The sequence below is a fragment of the Apium graveolens genome, chromosome 8 (assembly GCF_009905375.1).
Source record: "Apium graveolens cultivar Ventura chromosome 8, ASM990537v1, whole genome shotgun sequence".
NCBI lineage: Eukaryota > Viridiplantae > Streptophyta > Magnoliopsida > Apiales > Apiaceae > Apium > Apium graveolens.
In genome coordinates this window covers 191631728-191648459 of record NC_133654.1, presented here as the reverse complement: position 1 = coordinate 191648459, position 16732 = coordinate 191631728, and the positions used below count along the sequence as shown (strand labels likewise).

General features: G+C 36.9%; 1 protein-coding gene across 1 annotated transcript; it reads right to left on the bottom strand.

Moving 5' to 3' along the window:
• Nucleotides 1-11389: 11389 nt before the first annotated feature.
• Nucleotides 11390-16139, bottom strand: LOC141677357 (putative pectate lyase 8). The gene is made up of 7 exons (XM_074483249.1): nucleotides 15884-16139; nucleotides 15597-15650; nucleotides 14807-14884; nucleotides 13026-13668; nucleotides 12837-12940; nucleotides 12448-12586; nucleotides 11390-12316 (listed from the first exon to the last, which is right to left on the bottom strand). The coding sequence occupies exons 1-7, from the start codon at nucleotides 15988-15990 to the stop codon at nucleotides 12095-12097; spliced, it is 1347 nt and encodes a 448-aa protein (XP_074339350.1). The 5' UTR covers nucleotides 15991-16139; the 3' UTR covers nucleotides 11390-12094.
• Nucleotides 16140-16732: the final 593 nt, after the last annotated feature.

Genomic DNA, 16732 nt, shown 5'->3' with positions numbered 1-16732 from the left:
AATACTTGGGCCAGCTCTGTCCTTAAACTCTATGAGCAGGGTAGAATCACCAGTCATGTGTCTTGAACAACCACTGTCCAAGTACCAAAGATTCTTTCTGTTTCCCTGCATACATCAAAATCAAATCAAGTTGATTTTGGTACCCAAGTTTCCTTGGGTCCTGCCTTGTTAGCTTTCTTCTTCTGTTTCTTAGGTCTTAACTCATTTGACTTAGGAATTTCAGATTCTTCCTTAGTCATTTGGGTTGGACCTTTGAAACCATTTAATGCAACAGAATTATCATGTATATTATGGCTAACAGGAAATGGCATGCTTGGTGTAAACATGTTATTCCAGTAAGGCATGCTAAATGGCATTTGAGGCATACCGTATGCAGCATAATATGGATTAGGTGCAAATGGCATATTAGCAAACTGTGCATTCATGTTCTGCGTAGGCATAGCATTAACAGGCATGAGAGGCATGGCATTCATGTTAGGAAATTGAGACTGAACAGACATGGGAGTAGGCATGGCAGATTTGCAATTAACAGATAAATGATTTACACTACCACACTTGACACAGATTTTTCTAGGAGCATATTTATCATGTGTGTAGTTATTGTGTTTGTTAATCCCTACTTTACCATTCCTATTGTCTTTCCATTTAATCTCTGTTTTTATCTCAAGTCTGTCACTTAACTGTTTGACAGTCATGTGACCAACATTAGCCCTATTTCCTTTCTTAACTTGACTTGACTCACCTGAAACAAAGTTCTTGGAAACAGACCCATACTTCTCATTCAGCTTGATTAGTTTGGCTTTGCTAATGGGCTTGCTCACAGCCGACGGATGAGGATTTTCATCTTTCGACGGATAACACTTTTTGTTATCCGACGGATAGTCCTCATCATCCGTCGAGTCTACAACTGTCAGCAAACCATCTACCAAATTAGGTTCTAGTTTCTCTTTGCTCTTTTTCCAGGCTTCATCACAAAAAGACTCAATTCCTTGAACTTTGGTGATTTGAGCATGGACATCCCTGGATGTTTTCCATGCTTTAATCACCTCTTGTTCACGCTCGATCTGCTTCTTTAAAATCTCTTCCTTTTTTAAGGACTCAGTTAATTCCTCCTTGGCAATCTTACACTCAATTCTTAGTTTCTCAAAATCAACAAACTGAGACTCAAGCACATTATTCCTCTCACTTAAAAACAAGTTGTTTTCTTTAATTTTAACATTTTCTTTAGTAAGAGACTTAAGTGTAACACACAAATGATATAACTATGTAGACATGTCATTTATGGCATCATTACACTCAGCTTTAGATAAATGTGCAAGGTTTGTAGTAATTACCTGATTGCTTGAGGAACTTGTCTCTATTTCATCAGACTTGGCCATTAGGGCTAGATTGACATAGCTGATATCTTCATCTTCATCCAAACCATCTGTTGCCCAGTCATTCTCTTAATAAAAGCCCTTTCCTTTTGTTTGAGTAGATCAAAATATTTTTGCTTATAATCCACAGACTCAAACCTTTTCTTACTGGAATCTGACTTTCTACACTCATTTGTAAAATGCCCTGCCAAGCCACATTTGAAACATTTGAATTTTGACTTATCCACCATGTTTCTATTTGGCTTGGCTGCTCCAAAGTTCTTCTTAAACTTGAGCTTGGCAAATCTCCTGGAAAGAAATGCTAGGTGCTCATCAATGTCCTCCATGTCATCTTGGCTCAATGAATCTTCACTTTCTACTGCAAGCCCCTTGCCCTTGCTCTCACAGACCTTAGAAGTTGACTCAACAGCTTCCATCTTCACTTCCTTCTCCTTTTCCAAATCAGCAACTAGTGCAATGGATCATCCTTTCTTCTTTCATCTCTCCATCCTTTCATCCTGCTCTATCTCAAGCTCATAGGTCTTCAGGATGCCATACAGTCTCTCCAAAGTAAACTCTTTATAATCTTGTGAGTTTCTTAATGAGACTGTCATTGGTTTCCATTCCTTTGGAAGAGATCTAAGGAATTTCATATTAGAGTCTTTAGTCTGATAGACTCTTCCATGCAACTTAAGAGCATTTAGTAGTTTTTAAAATCTACTAAAAATGTCAATGAGTGGCTCACTTTCCTTATTATGAAAATGCTCATATTGCTGAATCAAGAGCTGCATCTTATTTTCTCTAACTTGCTCAGTGCCATCACAGATTATCTGTATAGTATCCCAGACTTCCTTGGCAGTTTTGCAGTTGATAATGTTGTCAAACATGTCTCCATCAACTCCATTGAACAGAATGTTCATGGCCTTTTTATCCTTCCTGACTTGTTCAATGTCAGGATCAGACCATTCGTGCCTTGGCTTGGGAACTAATGGATCGTTTCCTGTTGCAGCTCTCATTGGAACATGAGGGCCTCTTTCTATGCAGTCCACATAGGCCTCATCTTGAGAAAGCATATGAAGATGCATCTTTACCTTCCAATGATGGTAATTATCTTTATCTAGAAAATGAATCTTGACTCCAACGTCTTTCTTGTTCATCTTGCTGAATTGTTTTGATCTTTAAACTCTTTGTAGATTAAGAGCTTGCTCTGATACCAATTGTTAGTCCCCTAACAATATAGCAAGAATTACAGAAGGGGGTTGAATGGAATTCTTGAACCTTTTTCTCGAAATAAAAATGTTCAACTCGAATATAGATATAAGTGTTTTGATTAGCACAATGCGGAATAGAAACTTAATTGAATCAAAACATAAGTAATTAAAAAGAAGAGTCTTTAAAAACTTTCTGGTGGATTTAAACAATTCCACCAGAGATATATATTATATATCGAGAGGACTCTGTGTGCAAGAATGCTCACAGCTGCTTACAAATTGAACTACTAAGAATACAGGGAAATGCTAAGGATTCTGCTTACAAAGATTTCTCTATTTGTGTATCTCAATTATCTATTCTTCTATTTGCTACGTTCTTGGTTTATATATATTACCAAGATTACAAAGTCAAAAAGACCGAATAAATATAAAAACTATCAGTCTTAAGCTTCGCTACTTTTCGTCCTCTATTACCTAGTTAATGGGTTTCCACAGTAGATTTGTATACATCTCGACGGCTGTGCTCCGTTTTCACTGTTCAACTGTTGTTTGAATTCTTTATATGATCATCCGTTGGACTTTATGAATTTCCGTTGATGGCTTCATTGATCATCCGTCGACTGCTATATTAAACATTCGTTGATAGTCATTTGATCATCCGTCGATGGCTTTGTTAATCATCCGTCGATAGCTATTTTGGCACTTGACTTCATTTCACTTATACAGAATTACAAGACATCATTTATATACAATTAATCAACCTATTATGCATATCTAGTTAAAGTCAACATGATTTATAGGCTACTACAGAATATATACAAAGATGTATACAGAACTGTGCTACAGACTCATTATTACATAAGCTACTCACTCGATGGATAATAAGTTAACATCCGTCGGGACTATAATGAGTTATCCGTCGGGACTATAATTCTTATCCGTCGAGTGCTACATTATCTCACTAAGTAAAATCTACTTAGATGTTTTTTTTATTAAATCATCAAGTACATAACATATGCACAACAGAGAGGAATATAGAAATTTCTACCATGTTTCCAACACCTGGGGAAGAGCAACATGTTCCAAGGGCTCCATGGTTCCGCACGGAGAAATATATCCCCCCAATAATAGATAGCCCTAATGATATGTATGTTGATGAAGACCTCGATCAGGGGGAGCTGAGTGAAGGAAAGTGTTACCGTGACAAAACAACCCTGTTGTTGGCAGTCAAGCGTGCTCATATTGCCACTGATCGTACATATAAAATGACAAAGAGTAACAAAGAACAGCTCATTGTTCAGTGCCGGGCTGAGGGCTGTAACTGGAGGATGCGAGTTGCTTTTATGCATAATTTTGGTTACTGGAGGATAAATGTGAATAGAGAGGAACACAGATGCTTGGTTGATCAGCCGTTGCAAGATCACAAGAAGCTATCTGCAAGGATGATTTCGCAGCTTGTGAAACCACTTGTAAGAAATTTAACATACATAACTATTTAACTCCCCTACATATTTGGTGAAAATATTTTGACACTGCTCAATGACATGTGAAACAGGTGATAGATACACCAAAAATCCCCATTAAAACCATTATCCCGCTTATCAACAACGAGCACAACCATATAGTGGGGTACAAGAAAGCGTGACGAGGCAAACAAATAGCCATTGAGGAAGTCTATGGAAGTTGGGCTACAACATATCAAGCTCTTCCCATGTTTCTTGCAGCCATCAAGAAGACAAATCCTGGAACCATTGTTGAGATCGATGTCGTGCCTCATGCTCAGGAACGGGGCACGTCCGTTTGCAAGCGAATCTTTTGGTGTTTGAAGGCAATGATGGACGGGTGGCAACATGCACGTCCTGTGATTTCAATAGACCGAACTTTCTTGAAGGGAAGATATAGGGGAAAGCTGCTTGTTGCCATGGGTGTAGATTCAAACAACCACCCTTTTCCTCTTTGCTATGGTTTGGTTGATGAGGAGACGTATAAGAACTGGTCTTGGTTTCTGCAACGTATTCGGAGACATGTCTGTCGCCAAAAGACCGGCGTGTGCATCATCTCTGATCGAGCAGCCAGTATTCTTTCCACAGTTAGAGACCCTCAAAACGGATTTGCTGAGCCATTAGGCATCCACAGATTCTGTCTACTGCATGTCCGGAGCAACGTCTGCCATAATCACCCAGGCGGTGAACTAAAGAAATGGATATGGAAATCTGGCACAACCACACAAGTCTCCAAGCATGATGCATACATGGCAAGGATTGGTGAAATTTCCCCCCTGTCCTTGACTATCTTGCAAGAATACCCGTTGAGAGGTGGACACTTTCCCACGATAATGGTGTTCGCTATGGTCAAACGACCACCAACATGCTTGAGGGTTTCAACGGAAACATAAGAAGGGCTTATTTCCTTCCAGTAACAGTGATGATGGAGTACCTCTTCTACAAGGCGGTCATGATTATTGACACACATAGAAATAAAGTAGATGACGGTGTGCAACAGGGTCAACTGTTATGTGCGCGTTCAGCCGCCATGTTAGCAAAAATTCAAAGAAAGGCAATTGGACATACGGTTATTACTTTTCACCGTGCACGTGGTATCTTGAAAATAGGTACATGTCAATACACAACTGCTAAGGGAAGGGTAAAGGGAGGTAAGACCCATATCGTCAACCTCAACGACCGTATGTGCACGTGTGGAAAATGGGTGACGCATCACATGATGTGCTCTCACGCAATGGCTGGTTGTATAAGACGTGGACTGAGTTGGGATCATTTCATTGAAAATTGCCATAAAACCAGACAATGGAGAACTTGTATCGGCCAATTATTTATCCCTTATAACCAACCGAATACTGGAACTATGAATTACCCCCACTTTGGAAGGGGTATGGAAAGTTAGTAGCGGATGAATCATTGAAGAAACTTAAGCAAAAACGTGGAGATAAGGGGCAATCGGTGCGGATCCAAACGGAGATTGATGGTCCGCGGTCAGGAAAGAAATGTAGTGTATGCAACCAAGAAGGTCACACCAAGCGTAGCAAGAATGCCCAGGGCTTCCACACTTAACAACGTGAACTTCTACTTGCTCGTTTCTTAGCTTCAATGCATTTTCTTAGCTTCTTTACCATCATTGTCATTTGTATAAATTTAAGTTTTTTATCTTGCTATTTCGAACATTACATGCAAAAGTTGGTTATTGTGTTGTCCATTCGAGCTTCAAAATGTGGAACTCCTATTAGGTTTATCCCATTCAAAACAAACATTCCAATTAGGCGTTCAAATTGTTACTAAAATTATACAACAAACATCAGAAAGAACTTAAAAATCTGCAAGGTTTACAACATATTGATCCTCATCAGTTCCTGCACTCTCCACAACTTCACCCTCTTCTTCATCCGCATCTTCTCCAACGTCACGCCAGGCCTGATGACCTTCAACATACCATGCAATTTCACTATCTTCTCTTTCAATCAGGTTGATTTCCATTTTGTCATATTTTTTATACACTTCATCGATCTGACGGATGCGTTCGTCCTCCGGCAGGGACCGATCATTGTAAGCCTTTCGGAGCTTTTCTTTATCAGCTTTTATCTCGCCCAAAATGTTTTGATTCACACACTTCTTCTTCTTTCTGCCACTCTCATCTTCTTTCATTTTCTTTCTGCGAGCGATACATTCCGCGATACTAAGCTGACGCCAAATGGACTTAGATGTGCTTGACGATGATCTTTTTTTACCCTTATCCATTTTATGATTTCCAATTGAAATGCCCAAGACATTTATAGGGCATGCTAACAACTACGTCACATTACAATTGTACAGTACTTCATACTAAATTTATCATAAACACTCACACACTATCTAAGTAGTCAAATCATTCAGAAATATAAAATAATAATTTCAAAAGCTCAAAATAATAAAGTTCTCTATCAAAATACAATATTCAGAAATATTACTCATCATCGGACAAGTAGAAATCGGAAATATAATCGGGACTCGTAGCGAAATGATGATATATTCTTGCGCTGTGATGGTCACCATCTTCAGCAAACTCCCTACATTTTCTTTCTAGATCCATCTGGTTTAAAGACATTCTCATTCGATTCTCTTCCTCTCTTGCACGGAATAAAGCTAGTTCCAATTATTGAGCGGTGTCTCGCTGCATGTGTATGGCGCGTTGTTTAGTTACTCGCACTCCATATTCTTGACATTGGGCTACACATATTTGCAAACTCCCTACACGCCATTCCCACTCCCTATGCATCTTGATTACTGAACCTCTTGAGTAACGTAAATTTGGATTCATTGAATATCTAAAATCGTCATCACAAAACCATTTCCGACCAGTAGCTCGAATAATATCACCAGGAGTATAACTCATTGCTCTTCTATTAGTATACAACATTAACTTCCGAACAACATCATATTTACATAATAAATAAGGACGCAAGGCCACACAAATTAACTAGACATGCTTGTAACATTCACGTGCTACTTACGTCTCATACTATTTCGAAACAGTTAACATTCATTTGTCACATCATATAGCTTTTACAACTTCTACTGTATTTGACAAGACTACTTAATTACTTTCTTGCAGTCTGTATATGGCTACCTATCTGTGGAGGACCCTTCCAACTTTACAGTTGCAGACTGGCATTCGTAAAAGTAACTTCTTTAACTTTCATCTCTAACAAGTGAAAACTTCAGTCAAACTGTTGCATGTGCTTTCTACTGTGTATTCACGGGATACCTAACTCATTTCCTTGTCATTTTCCTTATCATCATTTTATACTTCCATTTCTGAGTAGTCAAAACTCATAAATTTACCAACAAGTAATAATACATGCCTGTAAGATTCACGTGCTACTTACTTTTCCAAGAATACTAATACATGGAATAAACTTTTTTCAAAAAAATTTTTACAACCACTTCTAAAAAAGTCATCAACTTTGGGAATATTATCACAATTAGTACAAATGTTTCTGTAAAGTAGTAAACAAAAAATTGCAATAACGAGTGCATTTTCCATTCATCTTGGGAACAAATTACATTACAAGGGAACATTGATTATGTAAACATATAATAAGAGAAATACATTACAGCTGAAAATTAGAAAATGAATGAATCTCTCAATTTTTTAGTCATCCGCCAGATTTACTACGTACTCATCAAACTCATCATCAACGTCCTCATCCTCTTGTATGTGAGGGGATGTATGCATATGACCTCCCTCCCCATATCCGTGGGTCGAGGCGTACGTACTCGACCGAGTATCACGCGATGGCAATGCGTGGGGCCCCTGATTTCCATGACATATACGTGTCCTTGAGAAAATTCCCCAAGTTTGACGATATATTTCGCATATTTTTCATCCCACTCCTTGTGCTCTTCACGTATCCTTTCAGCCCTACGCTTTGCGTATGCATCCTCGTACTCCTTTTTCCTCATCTCAAGCTCGTCCTCCATGAAGTGGTAATGTCGAGACATTTCATTTAACTCGTACTCGTGTTCCTCCTTTGAAATGTGACCAGAGTTGAAATTCTTATTAATGTTTTCTTCATACTCGATCGATGATTTCATAAACTTCAAGTGCATTTCCCCATAGTCAACGAACTGTTCATTATCACATACGGCATGTCCTTGTGCGGCCCGTATACCTCGCATTCTTCTCACAAATTGTTTGACCTGCCTAATTTCTGCTTGTTGAGCTTCATCCCGTGCTTGAGATTCGGTCCATTTATACCAATTAATTTCCCCGTAATCATGAATATCAGAACTAGCGTGTCCCTTGCCCTTGTCCATGACTTGACTGTAGCAGCCTCAAAATTTAGAAACTAATATACTACAAAGGGGGAAATTTAGTTGATGGCTTATAGTTTTGCAGCTATTTATAGGCATATTACATGGTCAAAATGTAATATTAGGTTGTGCAGTTACGAATATGAAAATAATTGATATTATTCACCCTATAAATTTTAAAATGAAATTATTCACCTGTGTCATTCACTTCAAAACAAAAGTTGACTTGTCAAATCATTTCAAAAATTTGCATGTGCCTACTCCCGTGAATTTAGGAAATCTGCATTTCCTTTACGTAAACACAGTACTTCTTTTAACTTTTCATATTTTTCTGAAAATTCGGACTTCTAAAAGTTGACAAGTCGATTTTATCTTGTTACTTTTACTAAAAGATGTTATTGTCTTCTATAACAGCAAAAAAAATACAAACTACCCTTTCATAAAAACATTTCTTTGCCAACTCCCAAGGTACCCTTTTTTGAAGTCACAAAAGGTCATATATACACTTTTTTTAAAAAAATACAAATATTACATACTATAAATAGGCTTGCATGACTCCCCAATAAAAAAAATACACTAAAATGCTTTTTTCCAATTTAATATTAAGACACAAAACTAGGTCTTCATTGAATATTTTCGTTGTCGACTACCAAACTACCCTTTTTGAGGGCACAAAAAGTCATACATACACTTTTTAAAAAAAAAAAACAAAAATTATTTATTATAAATAGGCTTGCATGACTACCCAACGAAAAAAATTACACCAAAATAATTTTTTTTCCAATTTAATATGAAGACTCAAAATTAGGTCTCCATTACATATTTCCCACTTACAAACACTTAACCACAATTCAACACAACTGCAATTCAATCTGGAAGGAAAGAGAAAAAAGCAAAAAAATAAAAAAATTACCCCAGAACGCCACTTCTTTTGGGCCTTTGAGGTTGAACCCGGAGCCCGAATACTATTAGTAAAAGAATCAAAGTCTATCTTAAACGAGTCAAACTCGCTAGTCCTATTCACCAACATGTTCGTTTCCGTAATGGTGTCGATGGTTCGGATGCATTTTTATCCATAACTCGTTTAGCTATTTTTCTATCACTAATTGGTCAGGTTGATTTTTGACTCGTACGGACAGTCGGACATTACCGAAATGAAACAATCAATGACTGTTTTTTTCACATTTGTCCACTCTTATCTGTTCCATTCAGTGGTTAGTAAATGGTCAAAGTGATGAATAAGTAAAAAGCATAGTATCGAAAGGGGTACTGGCGTACTGCTGGTTAAGATGCATAACTAGTCTAACAAGAAAGGTTGCAAGTAACAAGTCTGTGAAAGATGTATTCGACTGTCACGACCAGTAAAATCAATCTGAGTTTGAATTAAATCAGTTTTCATATGAAGTGAAACAAGAAACCCCCTATGTCATGTACAAAAATCAAAGTCATCTAACATATGGACTTGTTAGTTGTTAGTGTTACAGAACATATGGACAGGGCATAGAAAACTGGTACATTAGACCGAATCTTATAATCTTGTGTACAGTAATATCATTATATCAATCAAGTAGGGAATTCAAGAGTCTACTGTCTGGATTCTTGCATGAGCGATGTACATATCCAAGTTGTTCCACAAAGTCAAGCTAGTCGAGATTTTACAGTGAATTTAAGTTAAAAGATTTGTAGAGAATCTGGGTACTGATACAAGATACAACGTAGCTCTGCTGTACTCGTGTCAATATACTTTACTTTGACTGTACTGCTTCCATTGATCATCATGCACATTTCTTCCTTCGAGTCTTGAAAATTGTCTAATTACTGCATTTACCTCCTACTACACACTCCCCCTTATTCTAAATCACTCTAAATTTTAAACTAGTTGACTTGTACAAGATATACGAGAAGAATCGGTGCAACGATTGAGCTCTTGTCTCCCTTGAAGTCGAGAGTTCGACCCATGATACAATGCCAGTGTGTAATCAATCATCAGAAAAGAAAAGTACAAGGGGAAGCAACCCAGGATCAAGCCCCGTTTAACCTCCTAAGATCAATAAAAAATTCCGTACTAATACAAAAAATTACAAAGAAATATAGTAGTATTACGATTATTTTATTTATTAAATTATTTTAGCCCGGGTTTTTATAAAATTCAAGTTCAGCCACTGTGTACAACCTCCTCCTAGCAATTTCATCCTCCCCCAACACACTTACAATTAGTTCTGCAAATCTAATTATGTTCTAGTTGGATGACTCCATATAACCTCTTATAAATTTGTTAAGACATAATGAAGTCAACTACTACATTAGATCAACAACCATACCAATCTCCATTAAACTTTTCTTGGTAAATTTTGGTACAACAAACATTTGATGAAAACTGTCAACAGAGTATGAAAGTCTTATCAGTAGCTAATATTGTTAGTTACAGTTATTGCTGTCACACCTGAATGCTGAATGATCAAAGTATGCATGTGCAAAAGTTTGGTAAAATGAAAAGAGGGAGGACCCAATGATGAGTAGTAGTAGGGAGAGAGGAAGGCATAACATCATGGCACATGGCCCATATTACACATGATTTAGTTTTTTGTTCCCTCACCCCCTCATTCTCACCATCAAATTAGCGACTAACTGCAACTTCTATTAATTAGGGCCTAAAGTTTAAATTCCTCAACCGGGGGGTAAAAAGGTGAAAAAGCTGATCACTAGGTGCCTTTGAAGTTTGAACAACACATGTTGATGGTAAATTTATATGTTTGACACTTCTTTTTGGTCTTCACAGTTTCAAGCGGGAATGGTGAAAAAAGCAAAAGGAGTTTCCCAGCTAACTCTCATTATTCAAAATAAGGGTAAAAGTGAGTAGTGACTTTAACTATCCAGTATCCGCACAACTTACATCCTCAAGCTACTGCAAATATACTGCAATATAACCAAGAATCAGAGTATACTGAAATTGGCATAATTGTTCACACACGCAGATTGAAACTGTAACTAATGTACAATTACAATATTACACACAGACTATCTTAACAGGTTTTTATATACTAAAGACTTTAAAACGGGGGAATTGCATATACAATCATAAGGATATCATCAACTGAACAAAATGTTTTGATTGTTAAGATCACAAGAAGAGAGTAAGCAGACTATGCAGCAGCATCTATTACCAAAGCTCTTTTTTCTCAATGGCAGAGTCTTGACATTCACACTTATATAACTTGTACGTATGACTTAAAAAAACTAACAAAAGACAAATTACAAACTCATTCTGTTCCTAAAAACCAAATTGCCAACACAGTATAATGTAAATGCCAAACTACGGGATATGTAAGGTGAGTAGGCAGTCCAATGGTAATAGTGGTAGTAGTAGTGGCAAGGAAGAGGGAAATGCATGAGGTTTATAGGCTGAAAATGAAAGGGAGAGAATGATGAACAACACTTCTGCACCTACTTCTTAAATGGAATTTTTTTCAGTTAGAGCAGGCCGAGGTTGCACAACCATGGTGGGAAGGAGGATATGGGAGGATAAATCATTGACATGTGTAAATTGTACACTTGCCAAAACGCAATAATGAAGACCGGATATGGTGTAGAATATGAAAATTTAGGTCGGTGCGGAGATTTTTAATAGTAAAAATGAAAATGGCAAGGGAAATCCAGAAAGACTTAAAAGGAGTGAAAGAAAAAAGAAAAAAAAACTTTTTTATATAACTATTTGGGTTGTTCGCTAGCACTGGTGGCCTCTGCGACAGCCAAGAACACCAGCTCCAGAAGTGATTGTGCCGACCATGGAAGAAGATTTTGCCCCTAAGCTTGAAGCTCTGGCATAGCTAGATGTAGATCCTGCTCCAGATGGAGTGAAGTAGGCTCCATTAAGTAACAAGTCTCCTTCTGATCGCCAATTCCAACCCTTCCAGTGACCAATAGGTGTCTCCACTCGCTTTGTCACCTGCCCAAGCATATTTAAGAAAATCATTTAACAATTGCTATTATTATTATTAACTCTCCTCTAGCCAAGTAACATATTTTTAATTTCATATAAGAAAACAAAACTGGACATGGAACATATGATAGACATACCTCCTTTGCAAAAGGATTAGCAGGGGCTAAGTATCTGTTTCCTTGGCTGTTAATGGTAGGGCTTGCACTTCCACCAATTGCATACATCTCCCAGTGAGTATAGTCATTGTTAACTACATGGAAATAACCGTGTCTGCATCTGCAATGTTTATCAATGTAGTTGTAATTTTGTATTACAGAAAGTCACTTTTCAAATTAGCTACAGTTATCATACGATATCAGTTAAGAGAAAATAAAAGGAAACTGGTCTAGAGAATTAGAGTCAAGATCATCTTTTGAATCCCATAATATATGAACTATGCTTACAGTAGAATATTTTCCTAATTGTTTAATACTGTCATAATCAGATACTAGAAATAAGAATTATTTGTTTGGAAATTATATGTTACCTAGGCATCCTTTGAATAAGACCCTCTCCAAAATGGTTATATGCGATTGTAACTTGCATTTGCTTGTCCCTCATATAGGAATCACTGTGACCCAACAGCATAACCTAATTCACATAACAAATTTAGCACTTCCAATTAAATGAGTCAGCTAGAAAGACTATGTTTAAATGGTTAGAGAAATAAATGCACCTCATTGTGGTGGGTGAAATGATTATTGGAAACTGTAATGGCAGTTGAGCCCATGACAGCATCAACAAGACCATCTGCGCAGTTAGATAGTGAATTATGATCAACCCAGACGTGGCTTGATCCAAAGATGGAAATGGCATCACCATCAGCCATCGTCCTCCAGCCAAAATGAGTTGGGGAACTCCTCACCATAGCATTGCCAGTGGGTTTGCAGTCATGAATATGCAGACCATGAATTATAACATTAGTTACAAACTGGATGGTGATGCACCCTCCATTAGCAATATGGACATTCACCCCTCTACCATCAATTGTCTTGAAGCTATTCATGATAAGCTCCTGCTTCAATTGTATCACCATGTCGCGCTTAAACACAATCCAAAGGGGCCTGTCCTGGATAACAGCATGGCGGAGCGTACCAGGTCTAGGGTTAACAGGGTCATCATCACGGGAATCTGTGACAACATAGAAGCGACCATCACGACCTCCAATGGCATTTCGGCCAAAACCAATGCCACAGTCAGCAAGCCTCTTGCGGTTGCGATGCCAGTTAGAGTCACAACGCCAACAATCATCAATGGGATTACCAGTTCCACAGGAAAAAAATCCCAATTTCCTCCGCTCAGTACTGTTTCTGATGCTCCTGTAATATAATAAATAGAAGTTTAAAATGTGTTTAAACATTATTTAAGAATACGATTAGCTTAATCGTGGTAGATTTTTATACCAAAACAAGCACATATTACAGATCATACCAAGTTTCTGAAAGGCCTTAAGATATTAAATTGCCACTAGAGATAATTAGTTTCCCTATTATTAACCCTTTACAAAGATGAAATGGAACAAATTTTGCTATGTAATTGTAAACTGTGTCGGTTGAATTAACTATTTCTGAAAAAGGTAGAAACAAAACAAACTAATCCGTCCTCATACTAAAGGAAAGCATGGTCTTCCCTGTTTAATGGGACAAATACAATTGGTTTATTAGAAGCTAATGGAAGCATCGTACAGTTGAAGGTGCCTACTTTTCTTATTTTCTTCCCACATGGTTGATGCTGCCATGGGACATACTAAAGGATGCATAGGAAAGATAAGATGACTTTTATGCACACATTGGACAAGCATCATCTGCTTATCAGAAATTCATATTTTTACATACTTGTGTAAACAACAGTGCTAACCTCACAAATGTGCTACATTTAACAAACATTCACATGATTGAGAAAAGCAAACTCAATACAATAAATGAAATCATGTATGTAAATTATCAGCAACAGATGATTCCAAACTTTTATTACAATGGTAAGTTGTGACCAAAACATAAAAAGATCATTCTTTATTTTCTAATTCTAGATATATAAATACAAGGTTGTTATAGTGGAACAGAAGGTGAGCATGAGCTTATAGCAGAGTAAAATAAAACTATTTTCACATCTCTGTCATTATCAAATTAATAATAACACATGGTTGGTGGGGTTATAAAAAAACAGAAAAGAAAGAGAGAATGAAAGAATTTAATGTCTAAGATATGGATTACAGAAGCCCCCATGTGATTGAACCTAACAAGCAAGATTTACAATTGCAGAAGAATGTAGCAGATAAAAACATTATTATTTCTTCTTTAATTTAAACATCACTCTTGATTTCTCTTAATACCAAATTTTATAGTGCATTGTTTAAACATAAATGTAGCAGAAAAAACATGAAAATGACAAAGTGAGATACTCCAAGATATTACATACACATCATACGTACTTAGATTAGAGGGGGGGGTTTCTTACATGTCAACCATTGAAGCAACCTCATCTGGGTTAGAAACAGCATGCTCATTTAAGCTCTCACCATCATCATCTTCCAACCTAAAACATATAAATTATAAAACACAAATTAATAGTCAATATAATTCATCACCAAACCAACAAACACCCCATAAATAACCGAACAATAAGCCAACAAACCCATTTACTTCAAGTCTAAGCTCATTGTGCAATAAACCCATTTGGGTAAAAAAACCCGACCCAAAACCGAGAAACAAAAAAACCCTTTTCGCACGATAACAAAATATACAGACAAGTATACAAGAAAGTACAAAATGTAAGTGCAAATACACACAAAGCTCGAGATAGAAGAAGAGAATACAGTACTCTTCACATTCTAGACATTTGTAAAAAAGTGTTTCTTGGGATTTACAATGCAAGTTAACTAAAAACTACCTTCTAGAGAGAGAAACTATCTAGAGAGTGAGAGTGAGAAGCTAAATGACTTAAATACCCTTAAAATAGTGTATAAAATTAGAATAAAAGTGGTTTTGTAGGGGTAAATATGGAAATATAATGTGAGACCCAATGCGGACTTTTGTTTCAGTGATACTAACAGTAAACGGCAAATAGGAATCCGAAGAACTAACATAACGGTCAGATCTATACATACACTACCACGTATCTATTTCTATGAGAATATTGTGGAATCAACAGCTACGATTTATTTGTGGTTTTATTAAGCAAGTGATCAAACGTTTGGGAGTAGTGTGGAATAATGTAGGAGGGGAGTGAGTCGACTCGGTACAATTACCTTGGCGCCATTGACGAGTTGACTGAGTTTTGTAACTCTGCTTTCTCATCAGTCCTGGAGAATGTAAAAACGAGGTCAAATTTGTACCATTAAATGCATTATTGAGTTGCTAATGTCTATAATTTAGCTGATTAATTGTAAACAATTTTGTAAAATAGAGCTAAAAATTGAAATTGTGGTAAAAATGCTCAATAAATTAGCTCGAGTAAGCTGTGTTGTAATGATCCTAGAGCTAAAAACAGAGCATGTGTAATCTTAAAAGGGGGGGGAGAGAGAGAGAGACGAACTTGATAGAATGGAGATCACCGGAGTTGTTGAGAATGGCCTTAGCTCCGACGAAGAGCAAGAGAAGCAGCAATGCAGAAAGACAGATCATGTTTTTAGAAACCGCCATCGTCAGTAAGTTATCCACTTTCTCAGTAACCTTCTTCTCTCTCAGTATATATATAAATGTACGTTTATAAGTACAAGTAATGTTATCTCTCTCTATAAAAAAAAAAGTGGATCTACAACCACAAGGAGGGAAAAAGTAATGTAAAGAGAGAGAGAGCGACAGAGTAGTGGAAAAACAGGGGGGAGAAGTGGATACTGGTTGAAGTGAAAGATGCAGAACCAGCTTAACGGCTTCTTTTATAGACTCCCCCCCCCCCCCCAATTAATTCTATTTGACGTTTAATTTAACGCCGTCAAATTAACCCCGCTTCCTTTTTGACCTTGATTAGGTTGTTTTTTATCTTTTTTACTAGCAACTCCAATACTACCACTATTTTTTACTAACCGCCACCAACCGACTGTCTCACATGCCTCACCGTTTCCACTACTCACGTGCCGTTTTCTATATTTGTAGAATAAAGGGTTGCTTTATATGACGGTCTCGTAATTCAACCAAGCTCTAAAATATACTCCTCCGTCCTATTTTAATATTTCAAATTACAAATTTAACACATATTAAGAAAATAATATATTATTTTTTTTCTCATTTTCACACAATAATATATAACTTAAAAGTAGCTTTCATATCTTACTATATTAATTACACATATTTCAAGAGATAAGTAAGTATATACAAATACACACACACAATATTGTGCATTTTAAATTTTTATGCAATTATATTTATGAGTATGATCTTGTCA

Coding starts and splice junctions, on each gene's coding strand:
- LOC141677357 (XM_074483249.1), bottom strand. CDS start 15,990: ATGGCGGTTTCTAAAAACATGATCTGTCTTTCTGCATTGCTGCTTCTC. Junction 14,885..15,596: donor AACTCGTCAATGGCGCCAAG/GTAATTGTACCG, acceptor TATATGTTTTAG/GTTGGAAGATGATGATGGTG. Junction 12,587..12,836: donor CTTATTCAAAGGATGCCTAG/GTAACATATAAT, acceptor TAAACATTGCAG/ATGCAGACACGGTTATTTCC.